At 42.9% G+C, this 26,072-nt stretch overlaps 1 protein-coding gene across 1 annotated transcript in view; it reads left to right on the top strand.

Annotated features, from left to right (window-relative positions):
- Positions 1-26,072, top strand: part of Mov10l1 (Mov10 like RISC complex RNA helicase 1) — a 65,910-nt gene that overhangs the window by 9,735 nt on the left and 30,103 nt on the right. Inside the window, exons 4-12 of the mRNA XM_055626822.1 lie at positions 1,356-1,468; positions 2,141-2,325; positions 5,926-6,066; positions 6,563-6,789; positions 9,833-9,956; positions 13,706-13,900; positions 19,107-19,221; positions 23,951-24,128; positions 24,365-24,435. Of these exons, the coding sequence (XP_055482797.1) occupies positions 1,356-1,468; positions 2,141-2,325; positions 5,926-6,066; positions 6,563-6,789; positions 9,833-9,956; positions 13,706-13,900; positions 19,107-19,221; positions 23,951-24,128; positions 24,365-24,435 (1,349 nt within the window). The remainder of the gene's footprint in view (positions 1-1,355; positions 1,469-2,140; positions 2,326-5,925; positions 6,067-6,562; positions 6,790-9,832; positions 9,957-13,705; positions 13,901-19,106; positions 19,222-23,950; positions 24,129-24,364; positions 24,436-26,072) is intronic.

Raw genomic sequence — 26,072 nt, 5'->3', positions numbered from 1 at the left:
GTGCAGAGTAGGGTTGGCCCAAGCTAAAGACAAGGGGCAGGGATGCCAAGGCTATTGGAGCTCAGAATCAGTCCATCATCAGGCTAGAAGTAGACAGCAGGTGTCGTGTGTCTTGCTGGATTTCTTTCAGTGTTGCCCAGTTGTTCTTTGCTGTGCTTCTATTTCTCCCTTTGAAACAGGAATGTACACTGTGTCCATTGGAGATTAGAAGTATGTAACCTGTTTCCTGTTCGTTGTTACTACAGAGGCACATACTTAAGAGACTGCCTGAATCTTCGTAGATACTACATTTTGAAGAGTGTTGGCATTGTTAAGGCTTTAGGGACTTTCGAAATTGGAATTGATGTATTTTGTATTGTAATGTACCATGAGCCTTTGAGGGCCAGAGGTGGAATGTTATGATTTGGGTGTCAGGTTGACAACAGGTATACTTGTAATGGCTTATATTCACTGTCAGCTTGACTGGATTAGAATCACACAGGGGATGAAAGTGTCTCCAGAGAGATTTAGCTGAGGAAGGAATGTGGGTGGCATCATCCTGTGGGCAGGCCCCCCAGTCTCTGTCTTCTCGGACCCTGACGATGGCTGCAGCATGACCAGCAGCCGCATGGTCTTGCCACTACTCTCCTATCTGCTCTCACTGTTCTTGTCATCATGGGCTGTGCCCTCAGACTGAGTGACGTTAAACCTTCTTCCTTAAGTTGTTACTGTTAGGTATTTGCCATCATAGTGAGAAGTACTGCACTAACAATACAGTTCAAAGACAGACTAACTTTAGTGTGTGCATGCGCGTGCACTCGTGTGTGCAAAACTCTGCAGTATAATGTGTGTCTATTTGTGCGGGTGCATGTGGAAGTCATAGGTTATTAGATATCTGATGCCTTCTTCAATTGCTGCCCACCTTTTATTCAGCACAAACTTGCTATTTGGCTAGAATGACTAGCCAGTGAGTTCCAGGGATATGGCTGTCTCTACTCCTCCAGCACCATGGTTATGCATGTGCAACACCACAGCTAGCTTTTATGTGCATTCTGGGATGTTTAACTCAGGTCATCATGCTTGTCCTTTCTCCCTAGCCCCAGTACTGTGGGGTTTTTAATTTTTTGAGAGAGGATCTCACTATGTAGCCCTGGAACTCTCTGTCTTAGAGGCCGGAGGATGGTTAGTACCTAAAACTCTGCTCTGCTTAACTAATGTGAGAAGGAGCATAGATTGCGTCAGGGTGAGGTGGTTACATGAACTGGACCATGACAGAGAAGTGAGGGAAGGTGGACCAGAGATTTCTTCAGCGTGTCATAACTCAGAGTGTACTGTGCATTTGAATGTTACTGAAGTTTTCTCCTTGGCTGTTTTAGGTTTCCATCCATGCAAGGGAGACTGGGTAGAGGCTGAGTATTGGATCAGGCCAGGGACATGGAGCAGCGAGGCCATTTCAGTGAAGCCACTGAGATACAAGCGTGTGGACAAGGTAATGTGCTGCTGAGTGGTTCCTGTGCTTCATTAAGGAAGGTGGGGCTGGAGAGATGGCTCTGGTTAAGAACCTGGCTGTTCTTCCAAAGGACATAGTTTCAATCCCTAGCACCCACATGGTGGCTCACAACTGTCTATTAGGTCCAATTCCAGGAGATCCAACACCTTCCCTCTTCTGGTGCCCAAGGGCCCTGCATGTACATGGTGCAGAGATATTCAGTCAAGGCCCCCATATGCAAAAGTAAATACTTTTTAAAAAAGAAAGTAGAAGCAACAGCATGCTCATATAACTAAAGTCTGACTTACAGCCTTTCCTAGATGTGTTAAAGATGTTCTAGGACAAAGTGTATACCTGATGAATTGAGGCCCGTGAGCTTCCTTATCACCTGGTGATTGAGGGAATGACATGGATTTTGGAAGCATTGAGTTTGTACTGGGATGAGGTGGATGCATGAACTGGTCATGACAAAAAAGGTGGGGAAAGATGTCAGCCACCAACAGCCTCTTACTCAGCCTGAACACTCCCAGGCTCTTATGCATCCATGTTGTACTGGAATTTACTGGCTTTCCAAGGCCAGGCTGGATCAGTCAGATTTAGAGAGGCAAGGGTTGAGAACTGTGCCCCTTGTCCATATACACTTTGAAGCCATATCCAACACTGCACTTACAGGTCTGCATTTCCAGCCTGTGTGGGAGGAATGGGGTGATAGAGGACAGCATCTTCTTCAGCCTGGACTCCCTGAAGCTGCCGGAAGGGTACATACCGAGGAGACATGACATTGTCAATGCTGTGGTGGTGGAGAGCAACCAGTCCTGCTACATCTGGAGAGCGCTGTGCATGACCCCTGTGAAGAGGTGGTATCCAAAAGGTTCCTCTTTGGAAATAAAAAGGCCAATTTTAAGCATATTTTGAAGAGTTGTAGTCAGGTGCTATCTCACACTTCAGTCATTTGTGGGTTTTGTATATGATACTGGGACATACGATCATATCACAAGGATGACAAGATGGCTCAGCAGTTAAAAGTGCTTGTTGCCAAGGCTCACAACCTGAGACCAATCCCTAGAACTGACTTAGTAGGAGAGAACTGACTACCACAAGTTGTCCTCTGACTTCCATGTGAGCTATAGCATGTACACACATGCACACACACAAAAAAGAGAGAGAGAGAATGTAAGAGAAAGGTAGGTTTAAACTTTTTCTCAAAGATTGTATCATGTAGTGACACTATAGCTTCCTTAGGTCTTTGCAAGTGCATTGTTATACTGACATAAGGATGAAATCACCTACCACCCCATTTCTCAGAACATATTCATGCTTTTAGCATGTGTGACTGTAAAGCCATAATAGTAGACATTCCAGTCCCTGCATTTACTGGTTAAGAAGAGGCTCCTGTCTTTGTCGTTTAGTGAAGGTAGAACTCCATGGGTCTCTTTTTGTTTTATAGAAACTAACTAGAATCCATAACTTTGGATGTCCTAAAACTTTATGTAGACTAGGCTGGCCTCAAACTCACATAGATCAACCTACCTCTGCCTCCCTTTAATATGACACCACCACACTTAGCCCAAGCGTCCCTTAATCCTTACTCTTTTGGTAGTGGCTATCTTCATTAACTTTCTCTTGCTGATAACAGAGTACCATAGACTAGGTAAGGTACAAGAGAGGGGGCCCCTTCTTTTGGCTCACTACTGGGGTCAACAGTTAAGGGCTGAATCTAATGATAGCTCCCCTAACCCTGCCCCAGTACTAGGAATTGACACCAGGATGCTGTGCATGCTGGGAAAATCTGCTCTACTACTGAGCCATTCCTCCCGATCCAGAATTGGCCACCTGGCCAGCAGATGTCTGATGTAGCACAAAACAACATATGTTAAGAGAACCCTAATCAAACTCCTTATATAGCAGACCCATTGATATAACCCATTACTCCGCTAGGCATATGGGTTTAATCTATTCATGAGGGCAGAGCCTAACTCAGCCCTCAAAAGTGCTACCTAGTCCCACCTGTTTGTTGCTTTGCTTTGTTTTGTTTGGGGAGGGATAGACCTCTTTATAGAAGAGATTAAATTTCAGCACAAGTTTTGTAGGGGACAAATCATTCATATAGTAGTGATTCTCAGTTTTATTCATTCTTTTTATTCTCTTCTCTTTTTTTTTTTTTTTTTTTGTTTTTTTTGACAGGGTGTCATCTTAAGGCAGCCTTAAACATACTGTGTAGCTGAGGATGTTCTTGAATTTTGATACTCTTGCCTTTGTCTCTTAAAACCTGGAATCAGGGGTCATGTGCCGTCATACCCCATTGTTGCGGTGCTAGGGATTGAACCAGTGCTTTGGGCATACTAAGTAAACACTCTCCTGCTGAGCCATATCTCTAGCCCAACCTTTACACGACGTTTCTTGTTCTTATCTTTCTCTGTTTGTTTTAGACAGTGTCTTACTATATGTCCCTGGTTGGCCTGGAACTTCCTATATAGATCAAGCTGGCCTTGAACTCAGAAAGATATGCCTGCCTTTGACTCTCAACTTCTGGGGCTAAAAGATGTGCACCAGCATGTCCAGCATCATTTGTGTTTTTGTTTTGTGTCTGTAGTCCTTTCATTACTAATCATATATATTGAGAGTTGGAGAGTTGACTCAGTGATTAAGAGCACTTGTTTTTGCAGAGGACCAGCTTCAGTTCTCAGCCCCCACATGGCAGGTGACAACTATCTATAACTCCAGTCCCGGAGAATCGGATGTCCTCCTCTGACCTCCTTGAGCACCTGGCATACATGGTAGTGCACATAGAATCATGCAGGCAGTGTGGTTCCCGTTCCCTATGGGCTTCCTTCTCTTCTCTTGCCCTTAGCAGGTACCACTGGTGGACTCCTTAGATGTCTCTCATTATTCTGTCTCTCATCTCCTCAATAAACTACCAGTTCCGTGTGAAAAAGTGCTTTGTCTCTCTTACTGCCCCGTGTCCAGCACCTAGCCTGGTGTCTGTACAAGTCAGATCTGCTCCATGTAAGCTGATGGACAGCAGTTGCATAATGGAGTGTTGCCATACCTTCTTCCTGCCAGAAGACACTTGTCTTTGGCTACTTGGTCCAGTTCTTTTATCCATGGGACCCTGCTTACCTTCTGGAAGAAGGAACACACTTGGCTGTCACTTCTCTCAGCATGTTCTGTCACATCTGCAGATCCATGGAGTCCAGAATAAGGCAGGATCGTTTATTGGCTGGGACCCCACCTTTGTGTCTTGATGGCCTCAGCTCTGTGTGTCTAACTCAGCTCCTTTATACTCATATTCTTCTCCATGGGATTGGGATCAGTGCCCCCATGTATGACCAGTGGATCTGAGCTCAAGGATATCATGGCTACCTGAAGGGCATACCTCCTTCATTCCACACATGCTGTCCTGGCTTTTCTCGTAAGGCCATACATTTTGTTGTCATTGTGTTCCATTTAGTTTTGTTTTATGGTAAGGCCTTTCTGTGTAGCCCAGCTCTTGCATATAGCTAGCAATCCTCTTGTCTCAGCTTCCTGAATACTGCAATTCTTTTTGTACCACTATGTCTAGCTACCATGGGTTCTTGGAAGTTCTGTTTCTGCTCCGTGGCATGCCCATGCTGTCTTGACCATGGAGTGGAAGCTGCTGAGCTAGGGAGCCAGGGCATATTGCCATTTCCATGCTTGGACATAGGGCACATGGATGTAAAGAAGCAGATGACTCATTTGAGAGAAAGAAAAAGTTTCTTATTTTCTGAAGAGTAAAGCTTCCCATTAAGTTGTTTTCACATATAGTCAGATATTGCTTAATAGTGGATATATGTTCTGAGAAATGTATTATATATCAGGCAGCTTAGTGATTGTGCAAATATCATAGAGTGCAGTTATATAAGTGTATTGCTACAGTATGCAAGTTTATATGGCATGCTACTGTGCCAAATATTGTAGCCTATTATAACACTGTTAGTTTGTACATCTAGATAATTGCAAATGTAGAAAACGAAATATTTAGGCAATGGACATTTTTAATCTCCATCTTATTCTTACAGGATCAGTGTTAAGTTTGAAGTCTATTGTAAAGGAAATGTAATCTTGTAGCCTTCAACTGTACTTAAAAGAAAAAAAAAAAAACACCCAAACATGCAAGGCCCTGTGTGATCCTCCTTCCCTCCTTCTGACCATCCATTTCTTGTAGTCTGGGAGGCAGCAGAGAGCAGAAATCTCAGCTGTGAGGCCTCTGGGAGTAGGTCAGATGCCACCAGTTTGACCTGTTTAGTCTTTGGGGGATTTATGATACTCTTTTGTGATGTGGCTTTAGAAATTGTGGGACTTGTAGGCTCCCTGACAGACCTCTCCATCATGTTATTGGGCAGTCAGTCCTGCAGGGAGTTGGGAGGAAGATGAGAAAAGGTAACAGCGCTGCAGGGAGGCCTCGGCATCTTGACACTGTTTGTTGTTTTCTTCAGAGATGCCACTATTGGTGAAGCCCCTCAGGAGCCCTATGGAACCCTCTTACTGAAAAACAAAGAGGATGTTGAAGTTACAAGAACGACCAATTTTGGAACATTGAAGGAAGGAGAAAGCAAAACATTGGTGATCTGGATAGAGTAAGTATGCCCTAGAGTTTCAGGTAAAGGGGTACAAGTTGCTTTTAAAATGTGATTTAAGATATTTTGTAAAAACAGTTGTATATTTCCTATTTATTTTCCCTTTGAAAGTCTATAACATATTTCACTCCTTGGTCTGGTGAGTTGCCTCAGTTGGTAAAGGCACTCACTGTGCAGGCCTGGAAACCTCAGTTTAGTCCCCAAAACCGTTTAAAGGTAGAAGCAAAGAACTGATTCTCTTGATTTACTCTCCAACCTCTACAATTGTGCACACTCGGAGGCACATGCCCACACACATTTTGCAAGACAATTACTTTGAGTTTAAGGCCAGTCTGCATAACAAGACTATTTTCCGTAAAATGACCTTCAAACTGAACACTGTAAAGATGTTTGTAGGCTTCCTTCACAACGTTGAATTGTGTGGTTTGGTTGACTGTAATGTCTTAGCTCTGGAAGTTCTGATGCAGTACATGGTCTTTTTTTTTCTTTTTTCCAGGAATAAAGGAGAAAACTCTCAGGACCTTGTCAGTTGTAGACTGGCTGGCTGGGATAAAGCACAGCAGTTTAGATTTGAGGCACAGGGCAGAGGTCAGTCCTGCGCAGGGGTGACTGCTGTTTCTGTTCCTGAGAATGAAAATATTAACTCATCGAATCATCTCAGAGAAGACAAAACTGATGAGACACCAGAGAGCAGTCTGGGGAACAACACGGAAACCTCTCCAGGTAGACTGGTGCAGCTGCTTCCCCATTAGCTCCAGGGACTGACCTGGCCTTGTTCCTTGTGAGTTGGCAAGTCTGCCGTATGCCCTGGCAATACTTAGTGCCTGAGCCTTTTTTAATTTGGGTCCTTCTGCTCCTGTTGTGTTGGAGCTGGGAGAGGGACAGAAACAGCTTTACACAGACCAACTTGTGCTTGAGGAGATAGGGGCACTCCTCAACTAGGGAGAATTCTAAGACCAGGGACCACTCCTCAGTGTTGGCTGGTCTTGTAGATATAGCCCTCGCCAATTTCCCTGTTTGTTACCCTCCTCCAAAAGTTGATCTGTATGTGTGAGCATTCATTTCCAACATTGTTAGGAATTGACCCGGCCTGCAGGTCAGTTGAACGAGACCCTAAGAGAGGGGGTGAGAATGGGTATAACAAGAGATGCAAAGAATGGAGACAAGACAAAATTCTGATCAAGTCTCTGTTTATTGTTCTTTAGGTTACAGCTTATAAAGTGTAAGAATGGGCAATTCGGGGGGAGGAACTAGTTTCAGTGAAAATCACAAAGCAGGACATTCTCAAGGAAATTCTCAAGGCGGGAGGAAAGTTCTCATATATATACCTTGCCAAATCTAAACGGTTGAGCAAACCTCTACAAAACTCAAAGCAGCACCTGTGCTTGAGGGATGGGAAATCACATGCAAGGCACAATGTGCATCATAGATTCCAAGCAGGCAAGAGTCAAACAGCCATTCTATGGCTCCACACAGGTCCCCCTTTTTAATATATTTTTCAAGGCTGTGATCCCAAGGGAACTGTGCCTGTCTTAGGTTGGAATCCTGGATCTTTAACAAACCTTGCTGGCCCATCATTGGATACATCAGCAACTATTGGCTGAGCTCCTGTCTTAGGATGCAAGGATGGCAAAAAAGACCACTGTGGATTCTCTTACCTGTCACTGGCTAATTGGTTCAGCTCACTGGGATAGTCAGTATTTTGTAAGGGAGGTCTCAAAGAGGCCTTCATCTGCCATTTCCAGCCTGTGGTAATGGACCTGTATGGGTTTTGCTTTGATGGTGTCAGTCTGCTGCTTAAGGAAAGCCATGAGCTTATTAAACAGTATTGGACCAAGGGAAAGCAAAATAAGCAAGTCTATCAGGGGTCCTAAAATGGAGGGTAAAAGGTAGTAAGCCATGGAGAAGTTCTAAACCAAGTCTGAAACCACCCCTGCTCTTGTTCCCTCGGAGGTTTTCTTTGCTCCAAGCCTTCCCTGACCTTTTTCATGGAGTCCTTTACTACTCCTGAATGATCTACATAGAAATAGCATTCCTCTTTTAGGACAGCACAGAGCCCTCCCTGCTGAGCAAACAAAAGGTCTAATCCTCTTCTGTTTTGTAAGACTACTTCTAAAAGAGAAGTTAAAGATTTTTCTAAGTGGGAAATAGCAGTTTTCATTCCTTTAATATCTTGGTCAATTGATGATCTTAGCTGACCATAATATCTGTCCTGCAAAACTAGAGAAGAAATTCCTGTATCCACTCCAGCTAGGCCCAAACCTAGAACAGCCACTGTAACTGCAGTAATTGGCTCTCTTTTAGGGTGTAAGCAAGGCTTGATCCTGCTTTGAGTCCCAAAGATGAGAAAACTGATCAGAGGAATAATATGTTAATCTTGGCACTAATTGTGCTAAAACACAGTAAGAGTCATAAAACAAATACGTAGAAAAGCAGGGCATGAGGCCATCAGAACAAGACTACCAAGTATTGTTTGGAGGAATTACATATTGTCCTGCTCTTGAGGTATTTATACTCTTAAGGATTTCATTGCAGAAATGTTTATGTGAAGCAGGAACTTTACCAATACATGTTCCCTGTCCTTGGACAGACTGTAGGGTTAGACGAACTTGAGTGTTTTGCAGCCATCTACATGAGCTATGATCTAATAAATTAGAAAAACTACCTAAAACAGCAATTCCTTCATAATAGGGAGGTTTTGCATTATAGCAAAGCCAGCAGGAGCTCAGGTCTAGATTCATTAAGGGTAAGAAAGGTATGCTATAGAAGTTCTAGAAGAGAATCCTCAGTAGACTTATCTGATATGGGAGTTACTGTAGGAACAGGTGCTAAATGTGGGGAAAGCATGCCCTGTGGTAGGGTAGTAGGTTCTGGTAGAGGTTTTAGAACTGGAGCCAGAACCGGATTTGTTCCTATTCCCACTGTTTTATCTGTAGGTTATTGGCTGAGTAACCTTATAGTGAAAACAGTACCAGGGTGTTTGCTGAGTATTTTGTAAATTCTAATTCCCCAGGATAGTCCTTTGTCCCAGTTTTTCTTTCCTGGGACAAATATTTTATCTTTAATAAAATATTTAAGGTGGGCGTGCCTCTAAAACAACTATAGGCACATATCTCACCATCTTTAAGATCTTTTATGTTTACTTTTATGGAGTCTAATTCTGGGAAGTCTCCACCATACACAGTCTGTGGTCTTGTATACCCATTTGGCATAATAGATAACTCCTGGTCCCCCGCATTTTCTTTTTCTACTATTCTCAGCCGGACAGACATAGAAGTAACCCCAACTGTTTGCCCAATAACCACAATTTGAAAATAACTTGGGTGCCACTTGACCTGGCCTGCAGATCAGTTGAACGAGACCCTAAGAGGGGGTGAGAATGGGGTGGAACAAGAGACGTAAAGAATGGAGATAAGACAAAATTCTGATCAAATATCCATTTATTGTTCTTTAGGTTACAGCTTATAAAGAGTAAGAATGGGCAATTTGGGGGGAGGAACTAGTTTCAGTGAAAATTGCAAAGCAGGACATTCTCAAAGAAATTCTCAAGGCGGGAGGAAAGTTCTCATACATATACCTTGCCAAATCTAAACCTCTACAAAGCTCAAAGCACCTGTGGTCCAGGGATGAGAAATCACTGTGCCGTGCAAGATACAATGTGCATCATAGATTCCAAGCAGGCAAGAGTCAAACAGCCATTCTATGGCTCCACACAAGGAATAAGTTACCCTCCCCACAAACTGTTGGTGTAAATGTCATTCCCCAGATGGCTGTGCTTGTGAAGAAGAAAGTAGAGAAAAAGGAAATACATCAGAGAAACAGGAGCCTGAGCCTGGGGGCCTCATTCTTCCAGGGGAGAAAACTTCCATTGTGGTCACATGTGATGCCAAGTATGTGCTTGTTTCCTTCATGGGTGTCTGTAATGCTTATATTGTAAAACATTTGTGCCTGTCTCTGATGTAACCAAATCACAAAGACAAGCATTGGGCCAGAAAATGTCCACCTAGGATGGGATCTTCTCTCCTTCAGCTGGCAATCTGACTCCATCTTTACAAAGAAAATAGCGTTCATGATCCATTCAGATGTGAGCTCCCTCCAGTGCTTTTGAGCCCTTCTGATGGTAGCCAACTTGGGTTCATTTTCACTGTGTCCGATGTCCTCCAGATCTCAGTCCATCTACACCCCTCTTCTTGCCCTCTGGGTATCTTGTCAAAATACTGTAGGGAACTAAGAGGCTGAAGGGGGAAGATGGGGAACAGCCCAGACTAGAAAGTCATACCTCTATTCTGTCACCTTCACTTGGTTGGTTGTAACCTGGTAGCTGTCCCCCAGTCTTTCACACAACTCTTGTTTTTCTGCTCTCTATCCTCATGTCCCCACTAGCATTCTGGATGCTCAACATAGTCACCAAGGTTAACATCTGAGTCCAGGCTTCCTTCATATCACCATTCATTTAAATCTTTTTTTGTAGTTTTTTTTCCTTATTTATTTATTTATTTATTTATTTATTTATTTATTTATTTATTTATCTATCTATCTATTCATTCATTCATTTATTTATTTATTACAGTTTATTTACTTCGTATCCCAGCTGTAGCCCCCTCTCCCATCCCCTCCCAATCTCACCTTCCCTCCCTCCCTTTTCTCCTATGTCCCTCCCCCAGTCCAATGATAGGGGAGGTCCTTCTCCCTTTTCATCTGATTCTAGTCTTTCAGGTCTCATCAGGACTTGCTTCTTTGTCATCCTCTGTAGACTGGTAAGGCTGCTCCCCTCAGGTGGAGGTGATCAAAGAGCCAGCCACTGAGTTCATGTCAGAGATAGTCCCTGTTCCTATTATTGGGAAACCCTCTTGGACACTGAGCTGCCATGGGCTACTTCTGTGCAGGGGTTCTAAGTTATCTCCATGCATGGTCCTTGTTTGGAGTAACAGTCTCAGAAAAGACCCCTGTGCCCAGATTTTTTGGTTCTGTTGCTCTCCTTGTGGAGCTCCTGTTTCCTCCAGGTCTTTCTATCAACCCAATTTAAAAAATGGGGTACAGAGCTAAACAGAGAATTCTCAATAGAGGAACATCGAAAGGCAGAGAAACACTTAGAGAAATGCTCAACATCCTTAGTCATCACGGAAATGCAAATCAAAACAACCCTGAGATTTCATCTTACAGTCATCAGAATGGCTAAGATCAAAAACTCAAGTGACAACGCATGCTGTAGAGGATGTGGAGAAAGAGGAACCCTACTTCCTCTGCTGGTGGGAATGTAAATTTGTACAACCACTTTGGAAATCAATGTGGTGCTTTCTCAGACAATTAGGAATAGTGCTACCTCAAGATCCAGCTATACCACTCCTAGGCATATATCCAAAAGATGCTCAAGTATGCAACAAGAACATTTGCTCAACCATGTTCGTAACAGCTTTATTTGTAATAGCCAGAAGCTGGAAACAACCCGGATGTCCCTCAGTTGAGGAATGGATACAGAAATTGTGGTACATTTACACAATGGAATACTACTCAGCAATTAAAAACAAAGAAATCATGAAATTTGCAGGCAAATGGTGGGATCTAGAAATGATCATCCTGAGTGAGGTATCCCAGAAGCAGAAAGACACATATGGTATATACTCACTTATAAGTGGATATAAGACATATAATATAGGATAATCATACTAAAATCTACACCTACAGAAGCTAACCAAGAAGGAGGACCCTGGTAAAATGCTCAATTTTCACTCAGAAAGGCAAACAAGGTGGACATCAGAAGAAGGAAAAAACAGGGAACAGGACAGGAGCCTATCACAGAGGGCCTCTCGGAAAGACTCTATCCAGCAGGGTATCAAAGCAGATGCTGAGATTCATAGCCAAACTTTTGCAGCGTGCAGGAAATCTTATGAAAGGGGGAGATAGAAAGACCTGGAGGGATCATTTACATGTTTTTGAAGATGTGAATCTGACTACCTTACTTCAAACCCATCAGATTGTAGGTAACCTTTAACCAAACTCAAGTCCTTCAGTCACCCATAAAAAATGCAGGCAGCTTAGCTGGGTTTTTAACCACGAAGTAACAGGAGTAATTAGGTTGAGAAAAATTGAAATATAAGCAGAGATTACTATGCAGAGCAGCACCTGTGTTAGAGTCACTCCTGGAAATAAGCAACCAAGTAAAGGTCATTTTAGTCACAGTAGATGTCATATTTGAACTTGGGAACGTTGAAATGTTTTCAGAACTATAGAAAGGACTATTTAAGCAACTGAATTTATCTTGATGTATTAGTTATTTTGCTTGTTGCCATGATATAATATCCTGGAAAAGCAACAAAAAATTCTACATAGTGAGTTCCAAAGAAGCCAGGGCTACAGAGAGAGACAGACAGACAGACTGACCCTGTCTCAAACAAAACAACTAAGTATAATCTCTCATGGCAGAGAAGTCAGAGTAGCATCAGGAGCTTGAGGCAGCCAAGTCCTGAATGCTGTCCTATTTGAACATTTCTCTGCCAAGCAAATAAGTTCATTATCTTAAAATTTAACTTTACTCAAGTTCTCAAAATATAGGCAGAATGAAGTTAGATTCATAGCCAAAATATCACCCAGATGGCCTCTAGCCCAATTCCAATGGAGGGTCTTTGTTCCACTTTGAAATCTCATCAGCCAAGCCTCCAATATCCATATTTTCCTCTGCATTTTTGTCTTCCATTCTGCCAGAATGGCCCATTAAGCCCTGCTTTCAGCATGCTAGGGATTTTCTAGCCTTACGTATCAACCTCTTCCACATTCCAGCCACAAAAATTTCTAAAGGCCTAAGAACCCACGTAATCAGGTTTATCACAGCATTGGCCTACTTCTCAGTATTAGATACTTTTCCTATTGCTATGAGTAAAAACAAACACACAAAAACAATGAGTCCTTTCCTTGTCTGAGGAGAAGAAAAGAGGGGCATGGGGAAAGGGCCATGAGGATGGGGCTTGGGAGGAGAGGAGGGAGGGGCTGGGATCAGGCTGCAAAGTGATTAAGTAAATTAATTAAATAAAAAATATCCCAATGAAAGCAACTAAAGGGAGATATGGCTTATTTTGGTTCACAGTTCAAGGTTACAGTTCACTGTAGCAGAAGTACCATTGTGTGCATAATCCAAGTGTAGTGATACTTGTGCTCAGCTTGCTTTTCCTTTTATTTTTTTTATTTTTGTTTGAGACAGAGTTTCTCTGTGTAACCTTGACTGTCTAGGACTCTCTTCGTAGACTAGGCTGGCCTCGAAGTCACAGAGATCTGCTTGCCTCTGCCTCCCAGACTGCTGGGATTAAAGAAAGGCATGTGGTTTTATGTGGTTCAGACACCCACTTCAGGAAACAGAGCTCACAATCAGCAGGTTTTCCCACCTTTATCTAATCAAGAATAGCATCCACAGGCCTGTCTCTCTGGTGATTGTAGATATTAGCCCACTGACAATTGGAACTGCCCATCACACTTGGGAAATGCTACATTTTTTGTTTCACAAAGCAAACTTTTCCGTGTAAAAAAATTACTGAAAAGTCAGCATGACAGTTACTTACAGCCTTTCAATGTTCTTAAATATTAAAGGGAAATCACATTGAATCTGCTTTATTCATAACTGAGACTGAATTTCTATTTTTCTTTCAAGAAACCCTGGCCGTTGCAAGGAGCTCCTTCTGTTCTGTTTTTCCAACTTTCTCATCGGCCGGCATCTGGAAGTGAATGTCGTGAGTCGTGAGGAGGCATTGATAGCTGTGCGTGAGCCATTTTCTTGGAAAAAGCCTAAAAGCTCCCAAACATTAGTGTCTGCAAAGACTACAGTTGTTGTGACCACACAGAAAAGGTACCATGAGATGAATGTGTGACTTTCTGTTACATGCCCTGGAAAGACAGACATGTCTGGCAGGCAGCAGTCATGTCATCTCCCCTGCCTCCCTGACAACTCCTCCACCCCCAGCCTCCTCCTAAGGAAGGGACAAGGGCAAGGCAAGAATTAGTGTTGTTGGGGCAGGATGAATTTCCATGGAACTTGTAAGGGCAGATTCTGTGTCTGTTGCAGTGCCTATGCAGACCAGGCCCCGTGCACCCCTCAGCTCTATTTTTCCCTAGCAGATCTTGGGGCCACTTTGAAACCAAAATGGATTGGCTCTTAGCTCCTGCCATCCACTCCTAGGTAGGACTGGCTTTGATGTCCTACGCTGTACCATCAGCAGTGGATCTGTGCCTTGCTGGCTGGTTGTAATGTAGCTAGTGTTGGGCCCCAGGATTGCTTGGTCACTGGAAGCCTGTTTGAAGAGTTGGTACCATTCAAGATGAACTCTGTGACTTGAGCATAGAAGATTTGTGGGTGACCCATTTCTGCCTGGGTTGGGTCCCAGGTCCATCTGCTCTTGTCTGCAATTAAAAAGCATAAACCTTCTGAGAAACATTTTCCTCTATGTTTGGTCCAAAAAAATTTGACCTGTTTGTGTGAGGGTGTTAAATGGCTTTGTCCTGGGTGCTGGAGACATTGTTGCATCATTGTCAATACTGAGAGTTTGAGTTCAGGTGCTGCCCACAGCCCATCAGGGCAAGACTATTATTTCTCTAATACTGGAAAATTCTGGATTTCAGATCATGTTAACCCAGTAACAGTCTAAGACAAAGGATGATGGACTTCTACCACATTGTAGACTGAAAGGAGAATGTATTAGCAGACAGTATTATGGGATTGCTGAACTTGTCGTTGACCATTGTTTGGAAGGCAGCTGTGGACACCATGCTTCTTTAGACCATTGTTTGAATCACAGCACTGCGACCAAGAAGCTGTGTGGCCTTGGGAAATTTTCTTGACCTCTCTGTGCCTTAACTTCATTTGTAAGTGATAGTCTCTACCTCATCTGGTTTGAGGAGTAAATGGTATAGAGCATATAAATTGCACAGTTTCCTGGCACAGAGCAGTCAGTAAGTGCTGATGGTTCTTGCTCAATTCCAGGGCCGTGCCTAGGGAAAAACCCCAGAAAGGGAGTGAGGTGTTAACCACATCTGCAGACACGGAGAGTTTGATAATTGGGTGACAATTAGAAGAGCAAGTATCCAAATAATCCACCCAGTAGCACACTGTCCAGATAGAGTGGGCTCAGAAGGAAGCTAAGATACAGGCCAACATCCACCAACAAGAGTTCCTCTACAGCAGTGGTTCTCAACCTTCCTAAAGCTGCGATCCTCATGTTGTGGTGACCCCAACCATAAAATTATTTCATTGCTACTTAAATGTAATTTTGCAGCTGTTATGAATCATGATGTAAATATCTGATGTGCAGGATACCTGATACATGACCCCAAAGGTATCATGACCCCCAGGTTAAGAACCACTGCTCTAGACTAAGGCCATTGGTTTCCTGGCAGTCTGGGCACCGGTTGGCACTCACTCTCAGCTGTCTTATACATACATGTGCTGCCAGGACTCCCGAGGTCAGTCAGTTCCAGTTCTCAGTCATGCTCCTGATGTAGACATCAGGGTGGGGTCGTGTATTGCAGTAGACCTTTTCAAATTTTTTGGTTTTTTGAGACAGGGTTTCTCTGTGTAGCCTTGGTTGTCCTGGTACTCACTTTGTAGACCAGGCTAGCCTTAAACTTACAGAGATCCACCTGACTCTGCCTCCCTGAGTGTTGGGATTAAAGGTGTAGGCCACAACACCTGGCTCTTTTTAATTTTTTTAAATAAGTGTATAAAATAATGGATTTCTTTGTGCTATTTCTAAACACATAGGTAATTGTACCTTGATAATATCTGCCTGCTCATCACTTATCCTTATTTGCCTCCCCTCCAGTAGTCTGCCTTCTGCTTTCACGTTTTATTTCTTTCTTCCTTTTTTCCTTTGCTTCACACACAGTCTCCTTTCTACCTTCACATGATGGTTGTGTGTTTGTTTACAAAACTATATTTTACATATGAGAGAAAATTTTCTTTTTTAGCCTCCTTCCTTCCTTTTTTTTTAAAGATGATCTCCAGTTTCAGCGCATAACAGTTGTTTTCCTTTCTATGACTGACTAAAACTGTTGTATGAATATATATCACATGATGTTTTCCGCAGTGGCTGGATATCTGAGCTGAGTCCATCTTTTAGCTGTTAAGGGCAGTGAAGTAGTAAGCATTAATGTGCAAAAGGTCTCTGTGCTGTGCTTACTTTAGACAGTGCCCTTGGGGCAGCTCCTGCAGTAGTTCTGGTTTTAGCTTTGTGAGGAACCTCTGTACTGACCTCCTTAGTGGCTGCACTACCTCACAGTCCCACAGCAGTGTGACCCCCACGTCCGCACTGACATTCACTGTCCTCTCCTGTCATCAGAGAGTGAGAAGAAATCTCTTGAGAATTTAATCTGTATTTTTTCATGTTCATTAGCTATCTGTATTTCTTTTGAGAACTGTCCAATTCATTTGTCTAAATAGTGACTGAATGGTTTGGATTGGTTTTGTTTTGTTTGGTTTTGTTTTGTTTGGTTTGGTTCTGTTGCTCTCCTTGTGGAGCTCCTGTACCCTCCAGGTCTTTATTTAGTTACCTTGTTGTTTTTTTTTTGTTTGTTTTTGTTTGTTTGTTTGTTTTTTGGTCTTTTTGTTATTTTGTCTTTTTTTTCAGAGCTGAGAACTGAACCCAGGGCCTTGTGCTTGCTAGGCAAGCTCTCTACCACTGAGCTAAATCCCCCACGTCTGGTTTTGTTTTGTTGTTGGTATTTTTATGGCTGATGGTTAGGCTTTTTTTAAAAATAGATTTAGGTGTTTTGTTGGTTATTTTTGTTTGTTTGTTTGTTTGTTTTTCAAGACAGGGTTTCTCTGTGTAGTCCTGGCTGCCCTAGAACTTGCTCTGTAGATCAGGCTGGCCTTGAACTCACAGAGATCTGCTTGCCTCTGCCTTCCGAGTGCTAGGATTAAAGGTGTGCACTACCAATGCCTGGCTGATTCTAGATTTTAATTTCTTGTCAGTTGGTAAAGTTGTTATAGGCTGTCCCTTCACTCTGGTTGTTTCTTCTAATTTATAAAAAGCTTTTTAATTTTGTGCAATTTTTTGTCAAGCATTGGTACTGTTTACTGATCTATTGTAGTCACAGGTACATTAAACCTTGCTGGTGCTTCTATCATGAAATGCAGATTCAGAGCTGTGGGTCTTACATTAGGGTCTTTGGTCCATTTTGAGATGATTTTTATAGAGAACAGGAGGTAGAGAGCTATTGCATTCTTCTACATTAAGCCACTTATGTGATTTGTTGAGGGCTGTCATGTCGTTTCTCTGTTGTTTTTTACACCATTGTTGAAAATCACATGGTTGTAGCTATGTGAGTTATTTCTGGATTCTCCTTTCTATTCCACTGTTCTATGTGAACAGAACTCTGCTGTTTTTGTTGTTTTGTTTTTGAGAAAGGGTTTTACTGTGTAGCTCTGGCTAGCCTGGAACGCAGAGAGCTGCCTGTATGTAGGTGTGTTGATAGACTTAGTCCCTCTGCATCTCATTAATTTTTGCTATTAGTTCGTTAGTAATTGGTTCATTAGCTTCACTGCTTCCTTAGCATTTACTGGGTGCCCCTGCTTTCAAAATGTCAGTTTCCATGAATACCCTACAGCTGCAGAGATGAAGACAGCCCTGAGTTGAGTTAACCAGCAGCAGCCTTCAGTACTGTTGGACAGTCCTGTAGTTGCCTGAAAAGTTTTCACCTGGAGACACACAGTCAGACTACCTACAAGTTCTGAGTTAAAGGAATCCACACTACAGGAAGTGGTGATGAGGTTGATATTGGAAGTACACCTCTGCTCCCTCCATGCAGCACAGACTGCATCAGAGGTTAAAGGGGACTTAGAAATGAGCTGCCTTTCCTGTCCTCATTATCTCTCTTCACTTCTCCCCATGTTGTCTGTCATTCCTGTTACTCTGCTCTTTGCCTTAATGGATGCAGAATTGCTGTGAATTTGAATGCAGCTGCCTGGATGAAGGCAGAAGCTTGGAGATGAACCTAAATTTCTCCAGAGAAAAACAATCAAGAACCAGATCAGTTGAAACAGGATCCACATAGGGTAGCTTTTACCCAGTGTGTACTTATTGGTGAAGTGTCAGTATCATTCTAGCACTCATACCTTCACTAAAAATGCAGTAATAGGAGTTTAGATGTTTAGGAAGTGAAGACTGTCTTTAAACTCCATGATTTGAGTAGGTGCCTAGGACTTTTCAGCCTCATTTCCCTACAGCTTGCACAGCCCTGCCCTCCAGCTCTGTTGCAGAGATCAGAGTGCCAGGCCAGATCCTGTGTGGAGTCAGGATCCTGAACCCAGAGTGGCCTAGCCTGGTTCTTATGTCCGGTGTTTCCTAGAGCAAGTGAATTCTCGCCTTTCTGAAACAGGGCAGATATTTAAGGAGAAATGTCTCATATGAGCTTCTCCAACCCAAAACCTGAAGTCTGAAAACTTCCAAATGTTGCCTTCAGATCTTGTTGCATTTCAGAAAAACTGTAACTGATGAAATCTATATAAATATTACAGAGTGAAGAATAATAATGGGCTAGAAGTATAGCTCAGTGATACCATGTCTAGCAAGTGTGAGGCCCTGGGTTCATTCCCAGAACTGGAAAAAAAAAAACCTAAAAGATCTGAAACATTTCTGGACCCATACATTACAGATAGACACTCATAAACATTTAAGGTATCTAGATGAAGAGTCACTTTGAGTTCAGCCAGTACTTGCTGCAGCCATGAGAAACTGAGTTCAGTCTCCAGAACCCATATGAAAAAGCAAGTCATAGTGGTGCACCAAGTTGTAATCCCACCACTGGGGAGGTAGAGACAGGCAGGTCCTGGGACTCATTGGCCAGCCAGCCTTGCCTAATCAGATAATCCCTAGGCCAGAGAGACTGTTTCAAAAAAATCAAGGTTGATGCACCTGAGGTACAACACCCAAAACTGTCCTCTGATCTCCACATGTGTGTTGTACAACACATGCACACATGTATGTACCTGCACACTCACAGGCACACATATATGCTTAAACCCACATAATTGCTTTGACTTAACTTTTTTTTCTTTTAAGGAACTCGAGGCGACAACTTCCAAGTTTTCTTCCACAGTATCCGATACCAGATAGACTGAAAAAATGTGTGGAACAGAAAATTGACATCCTGACTTTCCAGCCACTTCTTGCAGAGGTAGGAGAACATCTGAAGACTGTGGGTGCTATTCACCAGTACAGCTCCATTCACAGCCGGGGTGAGTCTTTAGATTCAGGTCCTGTCAGGAGTCTATCACAGGTAACTAGGACTTTCAGGATGACAAAAGAGAGTCACCTGCATATTTACTGGTGTTTGGAGTGGGAATGGGAGATTCAAGCCAGCCTTCTACTATGCCAGAGTCAGGAAGCTTTCCACACTTCCATATAGAGTTCCAGAACACTGGAGGTGACAGTACTGGTGATAGGTGGAGGAACATTGAAAATCAGTGTTCCTGAGGAGACTTAGCTAAGCCCTGACTCTTGGGACGTGCATGCCCTTTTGAACTCAGCACAAGGCACAGACATGAATGTGGAGTCAGGTCCTTTAGTTTAGCTTTTAGCTGGCAGTGCCACAGTCACCTCACAGTATGCCCTGTGCTCCACATTGTCCCTTAGCATAAATAGATCTATGACCTTTGTTGAAATTTTCTTCCCAGAAATGTCAGGGGAGCAGGCAGAGAAAGAGTTATATACTCCTTGCAAGGAAGATAGAAGACCACTTCTTTGAGTTCAGAGGCTGCAAAGAAGTCTAGAAAACAAAGGTTTGGGTTCTGGCATTGGATGGGAAGTTTGCCGAATCCCAGAGAGTATTTATTGTGCAGTTTTCTAATTGTTTGAGGAGCATCCAGACATGTGAGAATGTATGGTCTAAAGAGAGTGATAGGGCTCTGTACAAGCAGGACTTGAACTTTTCATAGGCTTCTATCTAGATTTCAGAGGGAATCGTGGGAGGCTAAGTATTGTAGCTGCAAGTAGTACATCCCTGTGAGAAGCCCTCAGAGGGTAGCACCTGAAGCTCTTTGAGTGAAGCTGAGACTGTAACGGAAGGTTTAAGCTGTTACATGTTATGAATGACAGTGTTTACACTGCACAGATAAAAAGTTTTCTGCTCTTAAGAAACTGGTTTTGTTATGGGGAGCAAAGACTATTAATATTTTTCTACCATCATTTCTTAGCAAGTATTTATAAAATTTAAGTATTGGCTTTTCTATGCACACTGTGGCTCCCAGATAATGACACGGAGATCTATTACATTTAATAATAAGCTTTAAGCACTATAAGCTGGGCAGAAACTCACCTATTCTGTACCCGTTATGCTAGCCTGCCTACTTCCCAGCCATGTGCCCCCTTACCTGCCAACTTAGTCTTGCCCTGGCTGCTCCTGCTCCATTTTTGTCCTCATGGAAACTGCCCCCTGGCTACCACCTCCTATGGTGACCTCCTTCATCTGGGACCCTCCTCCTGGGCAGCAAGTCCTGCTTCAACTCTCCTGCACAGCTAAAGGCTGTTCAGCTCTTTTTAACCAATCAGAGATGATGGAGAACAATTTTCACACAACATTGAGACAGGAGATTCTTCAAAAGTAATGACAGTACCCTTATTCGGACTGCAACCAGATCTCTGAGCACAGAAATCAGCATCTGAATATGCAGTGCACAAAACCATTCCCCCAGTATATCCCCCTTTTCAGTTTTTTGTTGTTGTTTGGTTTTGTTTTTTGAGACAAGGTTTCTCTATAGTCCTGGCTGTCCTGGAACTCACTTGGTAGACCAGGCTGGCCTTGAACTCAGAGATCAGCCTACCTCTGCCTCCCAAGTGCTGGGATTAAAGGTGTGTGCCACTGTGCCTGGCCAAATGTATTTCATTTTAAAACTTGCTGTTTTAGTTATTTAAAAATAAGAAAAAGGGCTGGTGTCTTAGGGTTTTATTGCTACAAGGAAACACCAAAAAGCAAGTTAGGGGGAGTAAAGACTTTATTTATTACACTTCCAGATCATAATCCATCACTGAAGGACATCAGGACAGGAACTCAAGCAGGGCTAAAATCTGAAGGCAGGAGCTGATGCATACTCCATGGAGGGGTGCTGTTACTGGCTTGCTTCCCATGGCTTGCTCAGCCTGCTTTATGATAGAACCCACCATGAGCTGGGCCCTCCCTCATTAGTTACTAATTGAGAAAATGTCTTATAGCTGGATATTATAGAAGCATTTTCTCAGCCAAGGTTTCTTCCTCTCTGATGACCCTAACTTGTGTCAGATTGACACACAAACCCAGTCAGTACAGCCTGAACGATGGCTTGGAAAGTAAAGCATTTGCCATGAGAACCTGAATTCATTTTCTTATCAGTCAATTTAAAACACAGATGTGGCATGTATAACTATAGGACTGGGATGGAGATGGGAATGCCAGGGCTCCTAGCCAGTTGGTCTAGCCACAATGGCGAGCTCCAGGTTCAGTGATGAGAGGGCCTGAGGAGATGCCTCTGCAGTTAGTAAAGCTTGCTCCTGTTGCAGAGGACCTAAATTTGGTCCCTGGCACCACATGGTGGCTCGAAACCTTTTGTAACACGAGCTGTAGGGGTTCTGATGCCCTCTTCTGCCCCCCACCCCTGGCACTGCGTGAATGTGATGTACTTGCATACATGAAGGCAAACATTTGTGCATATAAAAATAATAAAATAAAAATAAGGTAGAAAAGTGACTGAGGAAGACATTCTGACATCAGTTGTAGTTGGGATTCTACATGTTCCCAACACAGGCAAGTGCACCTTACATGTACACCTGCCTATACTCATACATGGGATTTTGACTGGACATTAAATACAATTTCTGCTTCCGAAATGGCTTAAACATACTTCAGATTTAGTGTGTGTATGCAAAGCTTTCTCAGTACTGATGATTATACATTCACAATATATACTACTAACTTCAGATGTTAATGTGATGTAATCCAGAGTCACTTGGGAAGAGGGAACCCCTATTGAAGAATTGCTTCCATCAGATTGGCTTGTGGGTATTTCCGTGGGGGCACCTTCCTTTCTTCCTTTCTTCCTTCTTCCCTTCCCTCCCTCCCTCCCTCCTTCCTTCCTTTCTTTCATGTGTGTGGATGCTTTATGTGCATATATCCCACACCTTCTGTGTGCAGTGTCAGTGGAAACCAGAAGAATGTGTTGGATCTCCTGGGAATGGAGTTATAAACTGGTTTGAGCTACCATGTGGGTGCTGAGAATTGAGCCCTGGACCTCTGGAAGAGCAACCAGTTCTTAACCTCTGAAGCATCTCTCCAGAACATGAGGCTCTTTCTTAACTGCTGGTTGGTGTGGGACGGCACAATACTCAGTACCATCCCTTGGCAGATAGGGCTGAGCTATATGAGAAAGGTGACTGAGCAAGCTAGTGAAGACTGTTCCTCTGCTGGTTCACCCGGAGTTCATTTTCTTAACTAATTTCTATAGCAAGGACCTCCAGAAATAAGTAGAAGTGGTGAGATTGGACATGTTTGTTTTGTTCCTGATCTTAGTGGCATAGTTTTCCGTTTTTCATCACTGAGTATGACTGATAGATCTACATTTACCATACTGAGAAAGTTTTCCCTGCTCTTAAATGGTTCTTTTCAACCATGAGAGGATGCTGGATTTGGTCAGACATTTTTTCTGGATGATTATGTGCTTTTCCCCCTTTGTTCTGCTAAGCAGTTTGCTATATTCATTAATTTTCTTAGGTTGACCTATTTCTACATCCTAAGAATAAGATCCCCCTGGCCAAAGTGTATAATCCTTACTTTATATATACATATATATAATATATTATTATATTATGTTATATATATAGCATTGTTCGCTAGCATTTTGTGACGGTCCTTATATCAATATTCATAAGAGATACTTGTCTGTAGTAGGGAGAGAGGTATGGTTGGGTAAATTTTATTTGGTTTGTTTTGAGGTGGAATCTTACTGTGTTGCCCAGGATAGCTTCAAACTCCTAAGCAATTGAGCCTGCTGAGTAGCTGGGAGAAATACCACGCTTTCTTTTTCTTCCCTACCCTTCTTTTTATCCTGTGCTTCTCTCCTTTCCTCTTCTTTCACCTCTTTTCCCTTCTTCTCCTTTGCCTTCAGCTTCTTCCTCCTCATTCCTTTACACCATTGTGTCACTATGCATCCAGGTTAGCCTTAAACTTGTAATCCTCCTGCCTCCATTCCCTGGGTGCTGGGATTATAGGTGTGCACCACCTGCTTTTGCTTTTCTTGTAATGTCCTTTTCTGGCTTTGATATTGCTGACCTCTTTGAATAAATCAAAGTACTCTCTTAGGGTTTTTTTTTTTTCTGCCATTTTCTTAAAATTTTTTTTTAGAATTTCCTTATGAAACAACCGAGTCCTGGGATTTCCTTTTTTGAAAGAGCTTTTGGTTTCTGGTTAAGTCTTCTGAGTACTTACAGTTCTGTTCTGATTGCCTTGTTTCTTTGTGATGTAGTCTTGATAGTTTTTGTGTTTCTAGGAACTTATCATTTCATCTAGACATTTTTACAATTATTTCAGATGGGAGGGAAACTGGTCCTTCAAACTATACTAGGCCAGTGGGTCCTCTTCCACCTATGGCAGTTACACTGCCCTTTCCAGAAGATTAGGGACAACAGAATTGACTGAGGACCCAGACTATGGCAGTGAATAGAGGTTTTGGCCAATGAAGAGCCAGAGCCCTATGGTCCTCCATAAAACAAAGGGTGGAGGTATGCTGACCAGGTTCATAACCTCTGACTCTGAATCATCTTGTTTGGAGCAGGCGTCTTAGATGTAAGCAGTTTAGACTCCAAGGGTGCTTGTTCCCTAGACACAGATATGGGATGTGCTGTTCTGCCTTCACAGACTGAATGATTTTTTTTTTCAGCTTTTGAACATGTCGAACTACAAGGAGAAGTTCTCTACTCTGCTGTGGCTGGAGGAGATCCATGCAGAAATAGAACTGAAGGAGTATAACATGAGTGGAGTTGTCTTGAAGAGGAAAGGAGATCTGCTTGTTCTAGAGGTCCCAGGGCTTGCTGAGAGCCGACCTTCCCTCTATGCAGGTAGATCTCCCTGTGGATTAAATCACATCGAGGAAAAACAGCTTTAACTGGCTACATGCTTGGATTATCCATTTCTGTCATTTAAAACATTCCCTAAGTGGAAATGTCTAGCATGTATATTACATGTTTCTTTGTTACATGTTATCTTTAAGCTTTATATTTCATTAAGACTTGATTTCATAGTGAAATGGGAAGCTTAATGATTTTGTGTTTGACACATTATATTTTTTACTTAGGTGACAAGCTGATTTTAAAATCTCAAGAATACAATGGACATGTCATTGAATATATCGGCTATGTCATGGAGGTGAGAGCACACTCCTCAAAGAGTGAAGGTCAGACTGACCCATCTACCTTCAGGAAGGGAACTACAGTGGCTTCATCTGTATTGGGGGATATTTAAAGAAACAGTGGATCTTTGAGTAATCTTTGTTGTATAAAGGGAACTTCCTGGCTAAGGAAGGCTATAATTTTCAACTATATAAAACTTCTTCTAAGCCATGTTCGCATTTAATCAGCTTTGGACACTGTGGGCATGATCTAGAAGAGCTAGCATGTGGGAGCCTCGGAAGAAGTAAGTGTGGTGCTGAGGCTCTTTAGAAGGACACTCTGTTTCATAAAGTCAGGTGCTCAGTTGGTGCACGCTTCATTCTCAGCATGGCGTCCCTTGGTTCTGCCACTAATTTTCTGGCCAGAACATGGGATAGGATTCTCAAGCTGATACAGAAGGCTTTCAAGAGGCTCAGATGATGTAGCAGGTGGAGAAGCCTCATCTGAAACAAGTAGTTTTCATGCTAAAGTCAACTTTGCCATCTTCCAGCCAGCAAGGATAGGCCAATTTCTTTAAGGGATTATTCATTCTCTCTTTAAAGGCCTCTATCATTTTTATAATGTTGGTTTAAGGTCATCTTTTGCTTCAGCTGTGTGAGGATATCCAGGCCTTGCTGTAATAGGATAGTTTTGCTATGGTGGTGCCATATCGCCCTGGCTCTTGCTGACTGTGTTCTTATACTGGCTTTTAGCCATCTGACTGTCCCTGGTGTTGGCTGGATATTCATGATGCCAGAAGGACTCTTTGGGGAGACAGGCAGATCCTTAAACCTGACAATGGAGTTCAAGGAACAACCCACTGCTCACCTCTGCTCTCTGTGCCCCAGGTGGACCTGAACATTCCTGGGGTCCCTCAGGCCTCCTTGAAGAGGGAGACCGAGCAGTCAGCCTGACAATGGAGCTTGGAGCTTGGGACATAGTGCAGCAACCCTCTGTTAGTAGATCTCTTGACCGTGGAGAGTTGTGCCCTATTAGGAGAGCCAGTTGGGGAGTTTGGGGAAAGAAGACTGGCGGGAGCCCTTGCCAAGAGCTTCCTACATCCACTGGTGACCCTCACAGGATCTTCCTGCCAAGCATGTACTATATGTCTTAACAGGTTTCTGTTGTGATGAAACACCCTGACCAAAAGCAACTGGAGGAAGAAAGGGCCTATTTGACTTAGAGTTTACAGTTTATCATCAGAGGAAACCAGAGCATGTACTCAAGGCAGGGACCTAGAGGCAGGAAGTGAAGCAGAAGCCATGGAGGAATGCTGCTTATTGGCTTATTTCTTATGGCTTGCTCAGCCTGATATCTTATTTCACCCAGGCGACCTACTCAGGGTGGCACCATCTGAAATGGGCTGGGGGTCCAGATCAATCATTAATCAAGAAAATGTCCCACTGACTTGCCCATGAGGTGTTTTCTTAGTTGAGTTTTCCACTTCTCAAATAACTAGCTTGTGTCAGATTGGCATAAAAGTAACTAGGAACTAGTAATCTAGGGAACACACTGTCCTACTTGCAGCCTTCCCAGTAGCTTTCTTGCCTCTACTTCTGAATACTTAGTGGATTCTTTAAAGCTGTTCTGGTGTTTTTAAGTTGCCTTGTGCTTACTTACATGTATCTTTCCCTT

The sequence above is a fragment of the Psammomys obesus genome, unplaced genomic scaffold (assembly GCF_907164565.1).
Source record: "Psammomys obesus unplaced genomic scaffold, mPsaObe1.curated_primary_1811, whole genome shotgun sequence".
Taxonomy (NCBI): domain Eukaryota; kingdom Metazoa; phylum Chordata; class Mammalia; order Rodentia; family Muridae; genus Psammomys; species Psammomys obesus.
The sequence above is the reverse complement of the archived record's forward strand: the minus strand, read 5'-3'. Positions and strand labels throughout refer to the sequence as shown.